This window comes from Octodon degus, unplaced genomic scaffold, assembly GCF_000260255.1.
Source record: "Octodon degus isolate 3935 unplaced genomic scaffold, OctDeg1.0 scaffold00137, whole genome shotgun sequence".
Lineage (NCBI taxonomy): Eukaryota > Metazoa > Chordata > Mammalia > Rodentia > Octodontidae > Octodon > Octodon degus.
Genome location: NW_004524713.1, coordinates 102,900 through 122,423, shown reverse-complemented (window position 1 = coordinate 122,423; position 19,524 = coordinate 102,900). Strand labels below are relative to the sequence as shown.

Sequence of the window (19,524 nt, the reverse complement as noted above, 5' to 3'; positions counted from 1 at the left end):
AAAAAAAAAATCTAAAAAGAAAGTACATTGTGGGAAGGGCATTGAGAAGGCCATGATTTAGGGGCTGAGGAGATAGCTAAGCGCTCTAAGAGGCTGCCTGGCAAGTGCAAGGACCCAGATTTGATGCCCGGCACCACATCCTGCACTGGCACTGCCCCCAGGCATGCTGAGCCAGCTGTGAAATCCAGGAATGGTGGCACACACCAGAAATCCCAGTACTGGGGAGGCTGCGATGAGGATCACTATAAGCCAAGCTTTATGACAAGACCCGGTACCAAATAAATAAATTAATAAAATGTATTTTTAATTTTTTTTAAAAGGCCACAATTTAGAAAGAGTTTTCTTTTCATTATGGAATTTAAAAACATGCCTATGAAAATTTCACAAAACATATACTTGATGATTCCAGTTATATGAAGTTCAAACATAAACGAGACCTATTTATAGAGACGGAGAGCAAAACCCCTGTCTCGTTGGTAGTGCAGGCACTGCCCTGGGGAAGCGGTGTGCTCTCTGGCTAGTGGAAGCGGCGCATCCTGACGCAGGGAACGGCCTCATGGATGTGCACAAGCGGAACAGTTTATCAAGACTTACGCTTCCCAGGAGCACGAATGGTGGAACTCAAGGAAAAGAAAAGAACCTCCATATTTACAGTATTTTCCTTCTACAATTGGGTAGTATGTATGAATCTCAATTTTGTCCATTTTTCTGACTTTCAGAAATATTGAGAGCAAAGGGCCGGCCAAATAGCTCAGCGGATTAAAGCGACTGCAAGCAAGCGTAGGGGCTGGGGTTCGATCCCTGGGCCTGCCGTGCAGGCCCCACCCCTGGGGAGGGCATTGAGATGGCGATTGAGACTGGGCGTGGTGGCACACCCCTACAATTCCAGCTCTTGGGAGGCTGTAAACAGGAGAATCGCTAGGAGTCCGATCTAGTAGTGAGACCCTGAACACCCTGTAGAACCTCCCCTAAAATACAAAAAAAGGAAAGAAATAGTGACAGCAAGCATCATGGCTGCTAGTATGAATAATATGCCTAAGTGTCCAGAAGTGCAGAATAATCTGCTTGACCAGCGGCGCTCACCACCTCCATCATACTGGTTCTGCAGGGGTCTCGCTTGGTGACATCAACCTAGATCCAGCTTCCATGGGGAAAATGACCCAGAGCAGTTGTGAGTTTTGCCTCAGGACGCAGAGCATGAAGAACCAGAGCTTTGGTCACAGGATCCAACAACCATCAACATGTACTGCACATGTGTCGTGTGCAGGGCGCGGAGGGAGGATGTTCCTCTGGAGATAAAATAACCGGGGTCCTGCCTCAAGAGCAGGAAGTCCTCGTATACGAATGAGGACGCACGGTCTCAGTACTGACAGCCACTCGTCTCGATGCCACTGTATGAGGCAGTACATGGAAGGGCTTAGCACAGTCTGTGCGGGGTAGGTAGAAGCCGTGATCTGCAGCCAGCTTCCACGAACCTGTGCCTTTCCAACTTTGGGTTCCGTGATGCGCCTTTGGACACCTCGACTTCCGACGTGGCAGGAGCGTGTACGCGGTGGGAAATGAATGACAAACCCTACAAACGAGGGTTCATTGCAGTGTGAGGGGAGGTTGGGGGGTTCTTCAAACATCTACCAGAGCAAGCCTGGAGCGCGATCTGCCCGCATCTTGCCACTGCTAGCGTCATTCCACCTTCCCGGGAGCTGCATGGCTGAAGTACACTGATGGGCTCGGCTCACGCAAGCCTTCTCCAGCTCCTCTTCAGCACGCGGCTCCCATCTCTGAAATTTTATTTCCTCCACCAGAAACATGAGTAACCTACTGCTCATCTAGTTTACAGGGGTGTCTGACGGGTGTGTGTGTGTGTGTGTGTGTGTGCACGCGAGCGTGCGCGTGGTGGGGGTGGATGGGAAGCCCCTGGCCCAGGGCCTAATCACAGCAAGCATGTCCTTCGTCAGTTCTGGCCTCTCACTCTCTTACGCTGGGGCAAAGGTGTCAGGAATGGGAGCTGGGCCTCTGTGGTGCACGGCGGTCCCTTAGGAGGCCGAGCGGTTAGTCTTGGCCTCCTCGGGGCCGGAAACGCCAGACTGCAGCTCTATTTGTGCAGCTCGGCACTGAGGGCAAGGGTGCAGCACGGGCCAGCTTCTCTGGCTTCTTCCTGGAAATCATCAATCTGTGCCCTTGCCCTCCTCCCTTTTTCTACATTTTTTTTCCTCCTGGATAATGAGGCCTCCAGAGACCGGTGGAGGTCTGAACCTCGTTATGGCTCTCTCCGTAGGCCGGCATCAATAAAGGCGGGCAGACCAGGGAGCTGGGTGGGGGCTGGGGCGGGCAGGCAGCGGGTGGGCGACTGGGGGGTGGGGTGGGCGGAGTGCAGGCTTTCAGATCCTTGGATTTACTTCATAGTGAATTATAACCGATCGCTTTAGTGCCCAGGGGCTCGCAGAGGGGAGGGTGGGAATTCACTGAGAGGCCAGAGAAGCCTAAAGTGGGAGCTCAGCCAGGCCAAGAGGACCTGACTCTGGGGTGACAGGGAAGGCGGAGTGGTTGCAGAGGGGCGGGAGAGGCTGCCGGTCTGAGTCCTGACTGGTAGGTGACTGGCAGGTCTGCCTCTCCTGTGTCTGCGAGCCTTTCTCTATCTGCATCCAGGGGCCTGGACTTCATGACCTCCAGCTGCCTTGAGAGTCTGACATCCACAGTCTGTGCCCACCGCTGGGTGTGCTGCACACCTGTGCATACCAGGGCATTCTCCCTCCATGGGACAAGAGGGTTGGATTCTCACTTAGCAGTGGGGGAAGGCACTTGGAGGTGGGGGAAACAGAAAAATGAGCCCAAGCCTGGGGAAGCGGGCTGTCCAGTGGTTGTGCTGAGAGAGAGTGAGGGTCAGAGGATGGAGAGGGAGGGGAAGAGCACACAGGGAGGAAGCAGGCCAGGGGGACAAGGTATGCTGGGGAGGAGGGAGAAAGGGAGAAGGCAGAGGCAGAATAAAGAGAAATGAGGCTGGAGAGATAGTGATAAAGACAGGAAAGATCAGTAGAAGAAGAGAAAAAGGAGAAAGAGCAGAGGGCTCATGAAGGCTGGGGCTATAGGAAGAGCCGGGGCCTGGTCAGGGCCGCACACAGAGAGTGCTGAGCAAGCCCTCTAAGCCATGCCCTCAGCCCCTCTGGGAAACAGCACACCACATATCGGGTTCTGTCCGGCTATCAGAGAGCCATCTCCAGCAGGCTGGCAGACAGCCGCCCCCTGTGCAGAAAGACTGGAGAAGAGCGATCCAGCAGAGCAGTACCTGTGGCCACCACTGCCACCTCCTTCCCTGCCTCTCCAAGGTGAGGAGCCACAGCCCAGAGTCACCATGAGACCTGAGAACGTGCTGCCTTGGAGGACAAGGGTGGGAGCTGCATCCACTCAGGGGGCCCCAACTGTTCAAGTGACACAAGGCTAAGTGGAAGCGGCCAAACTCATAATCAAATCATCACTGTCAAAGAGTTGGTGGCGGGCCCTATCACTAGGCCATCTGCACACCCAGGAAGGCCCAGCATCTATGCTTGAGTACGGCTTTGAGCCCTTCCTCCAGGCCTATCTATAGTTCTGAGGGCCAAGCATGACCCCTCCCTCTGACCACTGTTGCAATTTTAAATGTCACTTGTAGGCAGAGTACCAGCCACAGGAATGCAGCAAGCACCGTATAAACAATAGGTGTGTCTTGTATTCTGCACACCATGTGGTCACTGCTTTCCACCACTCAGGGAAAGTGTGAGAAAGAAACCAGAGGTGGAGACTGCTGCTGCGTATCTAGATGGAAGGCACCCGAGAAGCTAACGCCCACTATCCCTAAGAGTGTGGACCTGACAGTCATTGAGACACTGGGCTGCACTCCACTCCTCACTCCCCAACTAAGTCCTCTTGGTGCCTCAGTTTCCTGGCCTGTGAACCAAGGCCATGAGGACCCTTTTGAGCAGGCTAGCATCAGCACTCAGGAGCACAGTACATGAAGTGCCCACAGCGCAGGTCCTCATGCGACGTGCTAATGAAGATGTGATGATGGAATGAAACTGGTGCAGGGCTGACCCTGGGCTCAGCCGGGGTATTTCCCACTGCCTTGGCCCCAGCGCACGGCCCTGGTCACTCACCTGCACTCGTGTTGGGTTGAGCCAGTGAGGGATGTCACGCGCAGTCACGTTTATTGGCAGAATGATGGACTCGCTGTTGTGGTCCAGGCACGAGGTGGCGCACTCTGACCCTGAGAGGAAGCACAGTGCAGGTTCATGTCGCGGGCCACCTCTGATGCTACAAGCTCACCTCCTTTCTGTTACTCGCTTGCCTGTGCTATCCGCAGGCCAGTGGAAGGGGTGAGCTCCCTTGGCCCTGGCTTGCCTGCCTGCATTGCTTGTCTGCAGGTGGGCTGGGAGCCACCGCCACCCCATTGGCCCTGCGTCCAGTTTAATCAGGTTTCTGCTGGCTCAAAAACCTGGCAACACTCTGTATCCAGGACCAAGCCCATTCCCTCTGGCAAGTTTGTGGAGCTTTCTGTGGTGTGGTCGATCAACCTCTCTCAACTAACTCTGCCCCCAAGTTGGTCCTCTGTGAGTAAAGGACCCTTGGCTGTCCAGAAGTCCTGTGCTTCCCCACCCCTGTGCCTCTGTTCCTGTTCACCTCAGCTCCTGAAACCTCCACCTGTCTCCCCCTGACCAAATCCTACTAGTCCTTCAAGCCCCGGTGCAACTGCACGAGGTGTTGGCCTACATCTCGGCAGCTGCCTGGGAGCACTCCCTCTCCTAATGCGGGCTACATGGGGTGTCCCGCTCCTCTGTCTTTGGTCACTGATGAGTCTTATACCAGTGGTGTTCTCCCACTTCCTGCTTCCTCAGCATGGTTAGTGTTATGCTACCAGGGCATGGATATTGGCGGTTCATGTAAGTCTAGCCCAGGGCCTGACACCCAGGGAGAGCTCAGTGAGCTCAGCCTGAGGGACCGATGTTGACATAACTATAATACCAGCTTCCTTCTTCTTTGTCCCCAAGTTTCTCTTTCCTTTGAGCTTTTATCCCTGTCCACTCTTATGCCTCTCCAATCCTCCTATAGCCCATTACTGGGCACCTGCCATGTCTTAGACCATCTGCCAGAGAGGGCCAGTCCTTACAGGTACCCATCAAAGTACCTGTGACATGGCCATTTCCTGTTTGTTGAGCAACTACCGCACCTATAGCACTCTCCCTTTCTGGACTGTAATGTGTGGGTCCAGCACTGTCTTGATCTTTTGTCTAAGCCTAACACCATGCATGGCAAGGGAGAGACATTTAAAAGGTGAAATCAGTGAGAGGAGGCAAGGTGTGAAGGAGTGCCTCAGGGTCTGAGGAAATGAGAGGATGAATGGATGGAGGGCGGATAGCAAACAGCATTCAGGGCCTTCTAAGGGAGGACGTGGGTATGCAGCAGGGCACCTGAATGGGCCACAGATAGATGCAATGGCTGAAGGAATGAGAAATGAATTAGGTGCTGAGTGAAGGAAGGGCTGAAGAAGAACAAGGTGGGGCTTGCACACAGACGGCCCGGAACTTCTGAGAGAAGATGGTTGGCTCTCGGCTGTAGGACACGAGGTGCTGTAACTTGGTTTGTTCGTTCTCCACCATGACTCCCTTTTGCGAGATGTTCTAGAATGAAAGCCCACCCTACCGGAGGTCCGCTAAGCTCCAAAGAGGGCCCCATCCATGTGGGTAAAACACCACTCTGTCAGAATCTGACCAGGCCCCGAGGAGATCATTCCTCTGTCACAGAGCAAAGCTGCCTCTGAGCAACGGTGTTTAGAAAGCAAGCCAGCTCTTTTCTTTAAATAGCCTATGCCTCAGCTATTCTAAATACCCCCTGTGGATATACTCCTGATGTGTGTCCGTAGGCACACACACATTATACACACACCATGATCTAAAGAGTCACTTCACGGTCACATGTTTTCAAATTAAATACAGTGAAAAAAAAAAAACTCCGTCGTTAGTCCTCCACAGCATACTTTGTCTCCTTTGAACGCACTTATCCCATTGTTCTTGCTATTTAACAGCAGTTCTGGAAGTCTTTCTTCACATACATACATGAACATAAGCCTGCATGGGTATGTAGTCTACCCAGAGCCCTTTCTGTTGCCGTATTAACGTCCTCTTCAGTCTAAGAGATGTGCGAGGTCTAATGAAGGGATAAACCTGGGGTGACCAGTCCTGGACAATGCTTGGAAAACCCGCACTTGAAAGACTGGAACAGGGAGCTCCAGATAGGGGCTACCTCTGGCCTTGTTGGGTGATTTTCCTGGGTCAGTCCAGGTTCCTGAAAATGCAGCCCTGTGAGGTGGGTGTCACTGCACATACTTCCTAGGCCACTCCGCCAAGTGACCCAGAGCTCAAGACCACAAAATGGGAGCAAGGAGCCGTGGCTTAACACTACAACTCATCCTGTCATCCAGGCCTGGCCATGGATAGGGGTGTTGTACAGAGAGAGGAGGGAGGAGGCAGCAGTAGAAGGCACAAAGGAGGGAAGAGAAAGGGAAGAAAAGTGAGAAGACAGAAAGAATGAGCGGTGAGCGCTTTCCGGAGCAGGCAGAGACACTAGCTGGTGTATGTTTTATCACCAGATCAGTCCTAAAGGAGAGGTTGAGGGTCCAAAGGTAAGACAAGCTGTGAAGACAAAATTATTATGGAAAATAAGTGACTCAGTCTCTGAACAATAGTCAGAGGCTCTCTTAGCCTGTATGCAAGGCATGAAAGGGACATATGTGGTCAAGGCAGGAGGCACTGGCTGGCTTTCTTCGGCAGAGGCGCTCCCTCTCTCGCCTCCCACGGGGCTCCCCTCCCCCACACCTGGGCTCTGGGCCTCAGGACCAGGCTGCTGTGTTGTGATATACGAGCCATAATTGGCATCATTACAGAGTGGTGATCTCACCAGGCCCCTGCCTCTCCTTCCCCAGAGGTGTGGGGAGCGTGTCAGCCAGTGGCAACAACTGCGACCTTCCACAGGTTCCTCATGGCCACACAAGCTTGCTGGGCTGCATGGGGAGGAACCAGAGAGATGTGCCCACAAGCCCCTGGCCTAGCAGGCCCCTCCCCTGCACACACCTACCCCACTTGCAAAGCTTCAGGTCACTCTGCTCTCCAAGGTGAAGCTCCCAGGGAAAGGCTTAGCCTGGGAGTCCACTCTTTGCAGTGAGCCAAGGAGTGTGTGTGTGTGTGTGTGTGTGTGTGTGTGTGTGTGCAAGCACACATGCATGTTCATGTGCAGGATCTACAATCCCTCTCCATTTCTTTGTCTCCTTCATTTTTCTTTTCCTCACTCTGCCATTCCCACACAGTTTCCCATCACCTCCCATGGGCCATCCAGGTGACCCTGAGAATGTGAAATTCTGGGGAACAGAGAGAGAGCCAGGTTCCCCTAACATACAGATTTCCTTCCTTTTCTGTTGTAACCTTAAAAAAAAACAAGGATTAAAGGAACTTGGCCCTGATGCACAGCCCTTCCACTATCTCTACACTGTTCTGAGTTAGACTAGAGGGCCAAGTATTGGAACTCATCTGTATGTGTTGTGACAGCTGAAAGCAATAGCTGCATTTGTGGAAATGTGCACAGGTGCTTGGTCTACCTCTGGGTATCTTTCTGGGTGTGTTTAATATATTTTGGGGTATGTACTTGTGTTCCTGAGGTCTATGTACTCATACGGGCTGTGTGTGTGTGTGTGTGTGTGTGTGTGTGTGTGTGTGTGTGTCCTTATGCCTTGCTTAGGTTTCTGTGCTCCTTATGTGAGTACCGGTGGGGGTGGTGATGCCTCTGTATGGTAGGTATTTGGTTGACACATAGGATCTAAGCATGACCTTACTATGTGATGTATGTGTTTAATGCTCTCTGGTTATGCAACATTTCTCCATCTGATATACGTTTCTTAACACATGGGTGTGTGTGTGTGTGTGTGTGTGTGTGTGTGTGTGTGTGTGTATGGACAGATAGCGAATTTGTACCTCTTTTTTACATAAAGGTTACTTAATCAGCATTTTTCTCTCAGCACTGCTCTATGCCAGTCCTGAGTGTATCTGAATCTTCCCTGGGTCTTCTGATTGAGTTGGGAATGGGGACCCCATCACAGATGTGTGTGCCAGAGTTGGGCACACCTGTCATGAATGACAGTGATAAGAAACTCTTGGCTTTGGGATGGGTCCACCAGTGTTACCCTGGAAATCCCTGTTGCCCCAAACTTGTGGAATATCTGTCTTAGTGGGCCTCTTCACAACCTGCCTCTTCAGGGTTATCTGAGTTGGTAGTTCTAAGATCTCATGGTTCCTTTTAATCAGAAGAGAGAGAAAGAACCCCAGACTTAATGCAGCAGTCTTACTTCCTACTCTAAGTCCAGGTGAAGGTCACATGCTACATAATTGTCTGCATGTCCATCTTCAAACAGAGATGCTCAGTCCCCAAGCGTCTCTGCCCTCCCAGTCCAGGACTGCTGCTAGACCTGTAGTGGCAACATGTGGTATGCCAAGGAAGGAACATGTTGGCTCTGTGCACACTCAGACAACCTGCACCAGACAGCCCTAGCAATTACTCATAAATCTCACTGGCCATGAGAAGGGACATTCAATTCCTCAGGCTTTTCATCATGGTCAATTAAGGAATCAGTTTGAGGGGTCAGCGACACCACCCTTAACTGAGGTTGGGCCCCGTGCACTCTGCACTCTCCAGAAAGCCTTGCGGCAGATGATTCATGCATCTCCTGTTAGATGCCTGGCTTAACCCAGGTGGATAACTGGCATCAGATCCCAGGTTGTTGCTCTTCACTATGTGCATTTTTTGAACTGACCTATCACTGCACAAGCAGTATTTTAAAAATGCAATTTGTCCTCCTCTGAAGGGAGCTGAGAGGTCACGAAGAGGAGCCAGGCTATGGAATAGGAGAGTGCTCAGGAGGGGCTGGTGCATGCTCCATAGTCCCTACTGAGATTCAGCTGCCTCATGTGCTAAAGGTTCCTGACGGGAGAGAAAGTGATGTCCTTCATGTGTTTGTTGCAAGTCTGATTCATAGATGGTACCCGGAAATGCTTCGCATGATGCAAATTTTACAATTAATAACAGGACCAGCAAGATTGGATCTTTATGGCTTCCCTAAAGAAGAAGTACACATTCACATCTCCTGCCTCTTAGCTACATGGGTTCTTCTCCGAGAGGGCATGATGGCTGGCAAGCTCTTTGAAGTCACTGGGAAAGCATCCTTTCTTCCTTTCAGCACCACCTGTCCCTCCCCGTCCCCCAGCCTCTGCCAGCTCTTCTATGCTCATAGCTGTGCTGGTGTCCCATGTATGACTCCCTCTCTGAGAAGCCAGGCTGTAACCTTGCTCCTCTGTTTCCCTTCTGCCTGTTCAGAGCCTCACACAAAGGCACTCGGTGCCCCATCCGAGCGGCAGCCTTGAGCGATCGGAAGGAAGTGAACTTCCGGTTGCCCCACACAGCCCCGCCTACCTATAGCATAGCCTTCCGGGCACTGTAGTTTAAGGTTGCTGTTGAGCTGGTTTGGAGCTGAGCAGTGGCCTTGCATCTCCTGGCAGACGTGGAAGGAGCCACTCCAGGTGCCATCTTTCCGGCAATGGATGATGTTGCTTCCTCGTCCCTGAAAATCACAGAAATGCAGTGAAGACAAAGACTGCCCACAGCAAATCCTCTCAGAGGAAGGAAAAATCAGTTTCTCATATTCCCACAGCTCAGAAAAGGGTTCTAAAACGATTGCTTAACAAGGGTTGACAGTCATCCTTAGAAAGATGTCCTTAGTATCTCCATTTGACAGAGGGGAAAGCTAAGGATGCAGAATTTTAAAAAAGTATGTCGCTGGCTTTGTAGACAGCCTATCTCCTGGGTTTCCTGAATCTTAGCTCAGTGAACTTTCAGGAAATTACAATTAGAGAAAGCGTACCTTGGATTTGCATCCTCTATTAGTGTTGCTGCCCATCAGCAATGCAGTTGTCTATGTATACACATGGTACAAGTGTGTGTTCTGGGGCTGTTCATGAAGACACAGGCACACAGCTTGTTTCCTTTTAGTCCATGAGAAAGCATCTTGTGTCAGGGCTGTGCCTGGCACTAACTAGGTAACTTGGGCCCAGATGTGAAGCTCTCTCTTCTAAGGGGTTCCCTTGCCTCCCCTCCCCTCCCTTCTACTCTTCTCCCTTCCCGTCCTTTTCCCTCCCCTTCCCTCCCCTCCCCTCTCCTCTGCTCTCCTCTTTCCTTGCTTCATTAATGGCTCCAAGAGCATGGTATGGGAGTTCTCCTCTCTGTGTGCCCCATAGTTCTTTAACATATACTTTGTATTATTTTTCAGTCTTCTGCAAAGTATTAGGCAACTGCAGCTTGAAGATGCACCCCTTTTATCAACCCTTCCTAATCTCCAAGATCCCAGTGGGAGGTCCTTCCCTCTTTTAGAGCTTCCATTGAATTTAAGAACTCTTCCTTAGTGCGCCTTCTGTGCCCACATGTGGGGCACAAGGGGCCAGCACCTGGCCCAGTCAGGTGGCAGGAAAGGCAGGCATAGTTTCTGCCACCCCCATCACACACTGGTGCTCAGTGGTGCCAGGCCAAGGTGTGCCAGTGCTGTGAGTCTTTGGGAGGGACCAATGGTTGTGAAGGCTCAACCTGGGAAGGCCTCTTAGCGGAAGTGAAACTTGGAAAAACAGCTTTTAAGAGCTGGGAGATGCTACAACTCTTGTTGCATAGGTCCTGCTTTACCTTGGTCTTAACCATCCAGTAGAAAAGTATGAAGATGAAATATAGGAAATAAAGCCATGCTGTTATGTTGAGCTGTGGGGGACTCAGGTCAATAATTTCTGACATTGCCAGTTAAACAGAAGGCCCAATGCTATTATGGGCTACTGGACTCTTTTAGAATATTTTGCTGAGTTCACACATATAATATTCAATAACGGAACTTAGAAAAAATGGGGTATACCGATGAATGTCCATTTTGTATCTGTGTATTCAAAGTGGTTAGGATATACAGTTGCATTCTCTTAATGAATAGAATGATTTGTTCTAATGGTGTTTGTGAATAGGATCACAAGTCCGCATCTTGTACAGCAATTAAACACTAAGAAGAATATATGCAGTGTATTATGTGTTAAAACTGTACTTCCGATTTGATTTGAAACTGTCTCATTGCTATCTGTTTATCAATAAAACTTTGAAAAAAAAAAAAGAGCTGGGAGAATCCCAGGCACAAAAAGAGTAGAAGAGCCTTCCAGGAAGATGGGAGGGTGTGTGACAGCAGAAAGAACAGTGAGCAGTGGAGAGATCAAGCTGGTTCTGCTCCTGTGGCTAAGGAAGGAAGGCAAGCAGAGGGTGAACCAGATGGGGCCTGAGGCACTATCCTATGGAGTCTGGAAAGAGAGAGAGGGCTTGCATGGTCTCAGGATAGAGGTCCCTCTTCTGGAAGATGTAAGAACCAGCCATGCCTGCTATCACTCTTAGAGGCTTAGGGTAAGACAAGGAACTCAACAGACACTCAAAGGCCCAACTGCTCCTCTGGCGAGAAGCTGCACAGCAGCTTCCTCTGACCTAGAGCCTCCACTCAGATTTCTGCAGCCACTTTCAGCCTTCCCCGGCCTTGCTTTCCTGCTCATTGCTCTGCACAACTCCGCTACCAACCCTGAACCCTGGCTTCCACCACCTGCAGGTTTGAAGGTGCTGTCTGGCATGGTGGTTCATGTCCCCATTCTCCACAGCACACAAGCTCCACACCTGTGGCACTATGTCCTTGGTCCCACCATCCCCACTAGTTATGGGCTCTCTTAGGCCCAGGACAGCACTGTGTTCATCTCTGTGTGCTGGAGACCTTCAGTAATGCCTCCCCATTCAGGCCATTCACCCATCACTCCAGAGCTAGTCCTGTTCCTTTGTTTAACCAAAGATGAGATGAGTGGGTAGAGGGCAATGGAATTAATTTTAATGAACGAGAAGAGTAATGAATGCATAGTCAAGAAAGAACATGGGTAAGCAAGTAAATGAAATGAACAAAAAAAAAGAAATAAATGATGAGTGTGTGTGTGAAGAAATGAATAAACTCTTTCAAAAGGCTGATGTAGGCTGAAACTGCCCTGTCTGGGAAAACAGCTGCAGGGAGACAGGATTCAGGAGGAAAAGGGCCCCTCTGCAGGTCTCTCCTAGGCTAGAAGTAAGAGGTATGACTGCAAAAAGAAGACTCCAGGTCCCTGGAAGAAGGCGGCCCACCCGGAGCCTGCAGCTGTGGGTGACTTACAGAGTCACACTCAGCAGTCCTGTGTGGGCTTCTGGAGAATTTAGGGAGCTTCATGTGGCTTTGGAGAACCCAGACTCTCCCTGTCGGAGCCCCAGGCTCTAGGCCCCATGACTCTGCTGGGCCCTCAGGGGAGTAGGAAATTGACCCCAATTTCCTGGAGCCTTGGCCTGGGCTGATGATGCATTTGGCCTCCAGCCCCTGAAGGGCTGCAGACCTCAGCACTCCGTGGGCCAGAGCTGGCTGGAGAGTTGGGTTTGCAGCAGAGAAAGTATTTGCGTTCACAGGAATCTGCTCTGGGAGTTTCAAATGGGGGAGGCCTCACCACAGAAGGTGGGAGCACAAGGCTCTGGCATTACTGCCTCCAGTCTCCCTCCGCACCCAGCTCAGGGTCCTGTTTTGCTGCTAAATCTTCTACATCTTCTTTTAGAACCTACTGCCTAGAAACCCTAGCCTACAGTGGGCTAGGACTTCTGTGCTCCACACTGGAACCCATAGGCCATTCTAGCTCCACCTCCTGATCTTGCTGGTCCTTCCTCCAGGAGAACCACCTGTCTCCGCAGTGTGCCTCTCTTTCCTGTTCACCTTTCCACCTTTGCCTGTGAGGTGTGCTCGGCACGCCAGGCTCTGGAGCTGCGAGGTACTTAGAACCTCCTTTAATGTTCCACCTGAGTGCACTGAGCACTTGCCTCCACTGGCGCAGAGGGCAAGTGGCCTTGCCTGTGGCTGCCTGAGTCCACAGGAGATCTGAGGATTTGTAGGCTCTGGCCCAGGAAGCATGGAAGCCAGCTCTGGGGCTGTTCTTGGGAAACTGAAACGTGTGTGTGTGTGTGTGTGTGTGTGTGTGTGTTTGGCACAGTAAGGTAAAGTCCTCACCAAAGGTCTGCGTGTCTTTGCCAAAGCAGTTTCCCTCTCTGTGCTCTTGCCTGTGTGTACAGCCATTTATTCCCTTTAACTCCTCTAGCTCTTTGGCCACCCAGATCCATAGAGATCCATATTGTCAAATGCCTATTAAATACCCAGCATCCAATAAATCATTTTAACAACTTGTCCTACCAGAAATCATGTTCTTTCTACAGATTGGGAAACTCTCCGGGTCAGTGTCCTCACGGGTGTTCCCTTCCTTGGGGGGATGCAGCCTAAACACTGAGAATGGACACGAGGTGTGGCCTGTGCTGAGACCTGGCTTGTGACCTGACTCCGTCCCTGGGAAACTCACGGGGCCCAGGCTAGGTTCCTGTCCTTTCTGAGCTTCAGGGGCCCTAAACGTAAACAGGCTGTAGGGATCCTGCCAAGCTCCAGGGCCCTTGCTCCATGATTCCTCTGCTTGCCTCTAGGAGGCTGACAAAAAGGTGACAGGAAGTTCTTTGCAAAGCTGCCCCAATTGACGCAAGTGAGGGTGTTGCTGCTTCTTCTGCCACCCTTCCTTTCCGGCCATGCGGAATTGCTGAAACCCAGTATTCGATGGGTTTCTTGGTCCACAAAGCATGTGCGGCCATTGTCCTTTCCCGCTGCAGGCATCTCTACAGGCTTTGTCCCTGTCCCCAAACTGGCTGCCCCCTTAATGGCCTGTAGGACCCCCATGGTGCTTCTCACCAGGGGCCGGGCCTAAATTATCACCTCAAATGGCACAGCAGTGTCTGAGCTGGATTAAATCCTGAGACAATTAGCACCTCAGGCTGCTTGTCCAAGGAGTCCCTGCCCCTTACCACCAGCCTGCCCTGGAAACTTTTAGGGGCAATGGAAAGAGGAGGCCTTGTGAGGCCAAAGCCCTGCCTACCAACCGGAAACCAATTTGTGAGTGAGTTGCTGCCTTCTCTGGCCTCCTGTGTGCATCTGTAAAACAAATATTGTCTCTTTCTCAAGGATTTATTATGAATTGTGAAAAAGAGAGCAAGAATATAATCCCAGCTTAGGGTCCATGAAAACACTCAGGAAGTGGAGAGGGGTTAGGACTACGTTCCCCATCTTGGTTTAAAAGGACAAGGACACTATATATGCGAGGGCTGAACTGCGTAATACACTAAGCATAAGCCTCTCTATTTCGACTGAACATGGAACACAATGAATTCAATAGCATTTAGCATGTAGTCACTGGGCCATCATAACCATGTTGTGCGTGTCCCATGGCCAAATGCAGCCAGCGGCAGAGCACAGGTATGAAATGCTTTCAGCAGTGCACTGGGTGCTAGGCAGTGCTGTTCTAGAAGAACTAAAGTGACACTAAGTCTATGGGTTTCATGAGCGAAAGGCCGGATTTCACCACTTGCCACCCTTGTGCAAATCCAATGCCCGTTCTCTGACTTTCTGGAGCTAGCCAGCAGAGGATTGGCTTTTAATCAGTGGCCTTTGCTTCTCTGTCATTTAGGAGCCCACCTGGAGCACCGAGGATTGGCTCCCCTGCCATAACTAGGAAAGCAGGGCTCTGTCACTTCCCTGGGTGGCCAGGCCCACTGGCGTAAGCAGCACCCTCCCCAACTCTTTAGCTATACCTTGCTTTCATTGCCTGATTGAGTCCTCAAAAATAAACTACAAGGAAAGTAGCATTGCACCCTCCCCCGCTGTATGCACAAGAAAACTAAAGCTTAAGGTGTTAAGTAACTGATCCTCCAGCTACTAAGTGGTGAAGCCAGGATTTGAACCCGGGCTCCAAATCCAGCATTATCTTGCCTCCCAGAAAATGAGTGCAGTGGAGATTATTTATTTTCAAGCTTTTAGTGGCAGTCAGAGGAAGTATGTGACTCTCTCCTACAATAAACTCTGTCTTTCCTGCCAGGATCTGGAACTTGTTTGGAAAACAAAGAATCCCCGCTCCTTACAAGCCATTGGAGTTGAGGTGCTCTGGGCCCTGCAGTTCTGCTGTGTTTACAGGCAGAGAGAGGGGATCTGAGGTGAATACTAGCTTTGGCTCTCAGGCTGCTGGTCTGAGGGTAGAGCAAATTCACTTTCAGTACATGCTAGAAACGTCAATTGTGTTGGGAGTCTGCTTGGCATACACCCCCTCATTCTTTCAGCTGACAAGCAATACCCTGCTCGGTCCTGTCCAGCCTCGCCGCCTATTGCCAAACAGAGCTGCTTGAGTCGTCTGATAAATTTACATTTTGCTATCCTTTAAATACAAACTGGCCATGAAAGTTCCCTGGCAGGCCCCAGGCAGACTGGGTTTCAGTTTGATAGCATGGCCGAAGCCAGAAGAGTATTTGGCTCAGCAGTTTGCATAGCTGTTAGCAACAGTTTTATGTAAGGGAGGGAGAGGGAAGAGGATTGTCCCGGAAGAGATCATCCTAGTCTTTGGCCCATGCTGGTTCCAGCACAGGCTCCTGTGCCCTGGATGTGGCCAAGGGTACCACCAGCACTGATGGGTGTCCCCCGGAGCTGGACCGTGCATGGCCAAGGACTTTCAGAGCCTGAGAGGGGCACCTGGGTGCTGACTCAGGCTGTGAGTGCCACTTCGTCACCCAGGGTGCAGATGGATTTCTGTGTCTTGGTTTTCTCATCTGGAAAGTGAGAAAATTGGCTTTGCTCTTCATTGCAGCCCTTTTTCTCATCCATAATCCAATTGCCACTTTGTGAGGGCCTACTAAGTGCCAGGCCCTGTCCTGAGTGCTGACATTGAAGTGGTGCGAAGCCCCAAAACACTCAGGCCGTGTGGTTAGTGCTGAGAACTGGGGATCCCAACAAGGATGCAAGAGGGAGGGTCTAAGTCTCCCTGGGGAGGCCAGGGATCTGGAGCACCGCCCACAGGGAAAGGGAGCCTGGTGGGTGAGCTCTGCCATGACCAGGAGAGAAACAAGCAAGATGCTTGCCTGTGGCTCAAAAAAGGGAGAATGGGGGCCAGGGTTGGGTTGGTGGCCCTGGGGACCAAAAGGAACAGCGTTAGGAGATGTTTTGAAGGGAAAATGGGAATCGCGAGTAGCTTGCACATGAGGGAGGGGAATCAGAAAAAGTTGAGGATGGTGGGTTATTTGGACGTGCACACCAAATAATACAGACAAGCGAGACCAGACAAAGAAGAGAGCTGTGGTGGAGCTCAGCTGGCTGGAATTGACCTCACCTGGATTATGGTCTTTACACTTCTGTGCATGTGGGGTTGGGTTATGGACCCTAAAGGATGGTCCCTCCTATCTTTCACTTTCCTTTCCAGTTCTTGACTCCTTGCCCATCATGTTGGGTGATGAACGCTAGATGAGGAGATGTAGAAAACTCCCTCTACAGAACTCCTCAGTAGAAGCAGGCAGGACTTTCTCTCATGTGTCTAGAAATAAAATTCAAACCCTCTCAGCTCTTCTTGACCTCCCTTTCTTCTACAATGTGCTCAAAACCGTACTTCTCTGCTAAATATGGGCCCTTCTGCTCAGGAGCCAACTGATGTCTAAAGATAATGGGGGTCTTGTGATCTTAAATATTTCAAGGACCAATGTGGGTGTTGCTAGTGATAGAAAACTGAGAAAGGTGGGAAAAAATATCTCTGGTCAGAGTAACTTAATTTCACATACTGGGGATCCATGTTTAATTTCCTGTGTAAGGTTCTCGTATTAAAACATACTCAGAGCCAAAGATTTCTGAATAACTGAAGCATGATATTGTAGAGAGAGAGAAACAAAACTCAAAGAAATTAATTTGCCTAGGATGCTAATTAGTGATGTACTCCAGGCCAATGTAGATAGCAGACTGGAGTCATTGCGATGGTATAGTCTGGTCTTTGGTGAGTGGAGAGGAGAGGGACCAGGGTCCTCACCAAAGGTCCTAGGAGGCTTACCTGGGTGGTGTCGCTATCCTCACACTTGATTCTGCACTCGCTGTTGAACTGGAAGCCATTAGTGCACTGATAAAGCCCATGGAATTTGGGTGGAGGTGGGTCACAGGTCACAGGAACACAAGCTACCTCCTGCCAGCTGCCATCCTGGGTACACTGAGTCTTGAAGGCCCGTCTTCAAAGAAGAGAGGAAAGAAGAGACAGCTCAAGAACAAATTGCAGAGCAACACCCTCCCAACATACTGCCACACTGCCTCATTCTTGTCTTCCTTTTCTTGATTCCCTTCCTGTCCCATCAGGTGGTGGAGGGAAGTGTAGGGATTATAGGAGAAGAATTCACAGAACTCCTTCCATAGAGGCAGATGGGAAGGTCAGACTCTCTCAGTGGCATGTGGATTAAGATGAAACTCTGCCCTATTAACCTCTTGACTTCCCCCTTTCTTCTGGAGTGTTCTGATGGGTGTTGACACAACAACCATATGAGCACTCACTATGTATTAAGCAGCCGCTCTGCACAAGGATCTTTATCTTTGAAAATTGGAGATTAAGCCCAGACTATTGGGCTTAATCTCACACTAACCAAATTCACAGTCTGTTTGAATTTCTATTTTCAGATGAGGCCTTGCCAAGTTGCCCAAGTTAGGCTGGAATGTGTGGTCCTTCTGCCTCAGCTTTTTAGAATGTACCACAAGGCTGGCTTTTACAAAACATCGTTATGAGTATTTTGTTCATGTGTCTTCAGTGATTCTTCACAGGAACCTGATGTAGAAATTATTCTTATCATCTTCCTTTGGATGCTGAGAAATGCCACAGAACTGAAGTCACTTGTCTGAGGTCACAGCCAGCTTGCAGCCAAGGCAGAACCTAAAGTTAGTTCTGTTGGGCCCAAATCTGCAGTTCTGCATGCTTTCCGCCAAACAGAGTGGGATGACTGATAGGTCAGCAAAGCAATGAGTGCTGCCTTCCAAAGAAGTAGTTAAATCTGACTCTATTCCTTCCCAGACCTTGTGAGGTTGTTCCCGGCCCTACTTACTTCTTTGACTTCCGAGAGGAGCCAGGCACGTGGTACCCAGGCTTGCACTTGTACTTGCAGAAGGATCCCACCTTGTGCTTATTCTCACGGCACCGGGCTGTCTGGAGGTCTGCGTTTGGTACTGGGGCTGGGGCGAGACACATGAGCTCACACAGGGCCTCTGGGAAGGACCACAGCCCATCTTCCATACAGGTCAGGAAGCTGTTGTTGCCTGGGAGACACAAATGGCAGGGTTGTCAGACAAGAGAGCTCTTGTCAACTGACCTAATACAGAGGTTGGCTGGGTTTTAGCTGACTTGACCACCAAGAGAATTTCTCAGGTGGAACTCCAGTTTCTTCCACTTTTTAACAGAGGCTCTTAGGGAGCCCCAGAAAGCTGCTGCAAAGAAGAGGAGGCATAAAACAACTGGGGAATGAATTGCTTCCATTTCAATGATAAACTACAACCTTAGGCTTGTATAATGGCTGAAATCCAAAATGGCACCCCAAGAGGCTCATTGTTTTGAAGACTTAGTTGCTGGTAGGCTTATGGAAAGTGTTTGTATCATGAAGGCCCTGACTTCCCTATGGATCACCTCAGTGATAAGATCTCTCCTGAAGGTGCTATTTGGAGGTGATGTAGACAGGAGGGGGGCCCTAGTTGCAGAGAGTAGACCCCTTTTGTCTCTGATTCTTTCTTTCTTTCTTTCTTTCTCTTTCTTTCTTTCTTTCTTTCTTTCTTTCTTTCTTTCTTTCTTTCTTTCTTTCTTTCTTCCTTCCTTCCTTCCTTTCTTCCTTTCTTCCTTTCTTTTCTTCCTTTCTTCTTCCTTTCTTCCTTTCTTCCTTTCTTCCTTTCTTCCTCTCTTTCTTTCTTCTTTCTTTTGTACAGGGTCTCACTATGCAGCTCAGACTTATAGTGATCCTCCTGTCTCAGCCTCCTCAGCACTGAGATTATAGGCAAGCAATACCTCATCCAGTTTCAGTGGCTGGCATGGCACAATGGGGTTCTGGGGCCAGCATGGCATGTGGTGCCGGGGATGGAACCCAGATCCTTGCACTTGCGAGGCAGGTGCTTGGACTGCTGAGCTATCTCTCCAGCCCCTCTTTTCCTTTCTTTCTGCTTCCTGGCTGTTAGATGAGCAGCTTTTCTGAACCATGCTCTTCAACCTATTTCTTCTTCTTCTTCTTCTTCTTCTTCTTCTTCTTCTTCTTCTTCTTCTTCTTCTTCTTCTTCCTCCTCCTCCTCCTCCTTCTTCCTTCTTCCGCAGAACTGGGGTTTGAACTGAGACTTGCACTTGCCAGGCAAGCACTTATTCTACTGAACCATCTCCCTGGCTCCTCTTCAACCTATTTCTTCACTCTAACGCTCTCCTAGCTGAGCTATTTCAGCCAATTCTTCAGCCTATTTCTGCTTTACCAAGTGACCCAAATCAACAGACCCACCAACCACTGATGTCAGAGGACTCAAACCTTTGAAACTACAAGCCAGAATAA

At 50.2% G+C, this 19,524-nt stretch overlaps 1 protein-coding gene across 2 annotated transcripts in view; it reads right to left on the bottom strand.

Annotated features, from left to right (window-relative positions):
- LOC101583960 (pappalysin-1) overlaps nt 1-19,524 on the bottom strand; it is a 132,599-nt gene that overhangs the window by 27,146 nt on the left and 85,929 nt on the right. For both annotated transcript variants that reach the window (XM_004641459.2, XM_023701594.1), the window contains exons 9-12: nt 18,052-18,262; nt 17,022-17,193; nt 9,484-9,631; nt 4,128-4,237 (exon numbers count right to left, since the gene is read on the bottom strand). In XM_004641459.2, the coding sequence (XP_004641516.1) occupies nt 4,128-4,237; nt 9,484-9,631; nt 17,022-17,193; nt 18,052-18,262 (641 nt within the window). The remainder of the gene's footprint in view (nt 1-4,127; nt 4,238-9,483; nt 9,632-17,021; nt 17,194-18,051; nt 18,263-19,524) is intronic.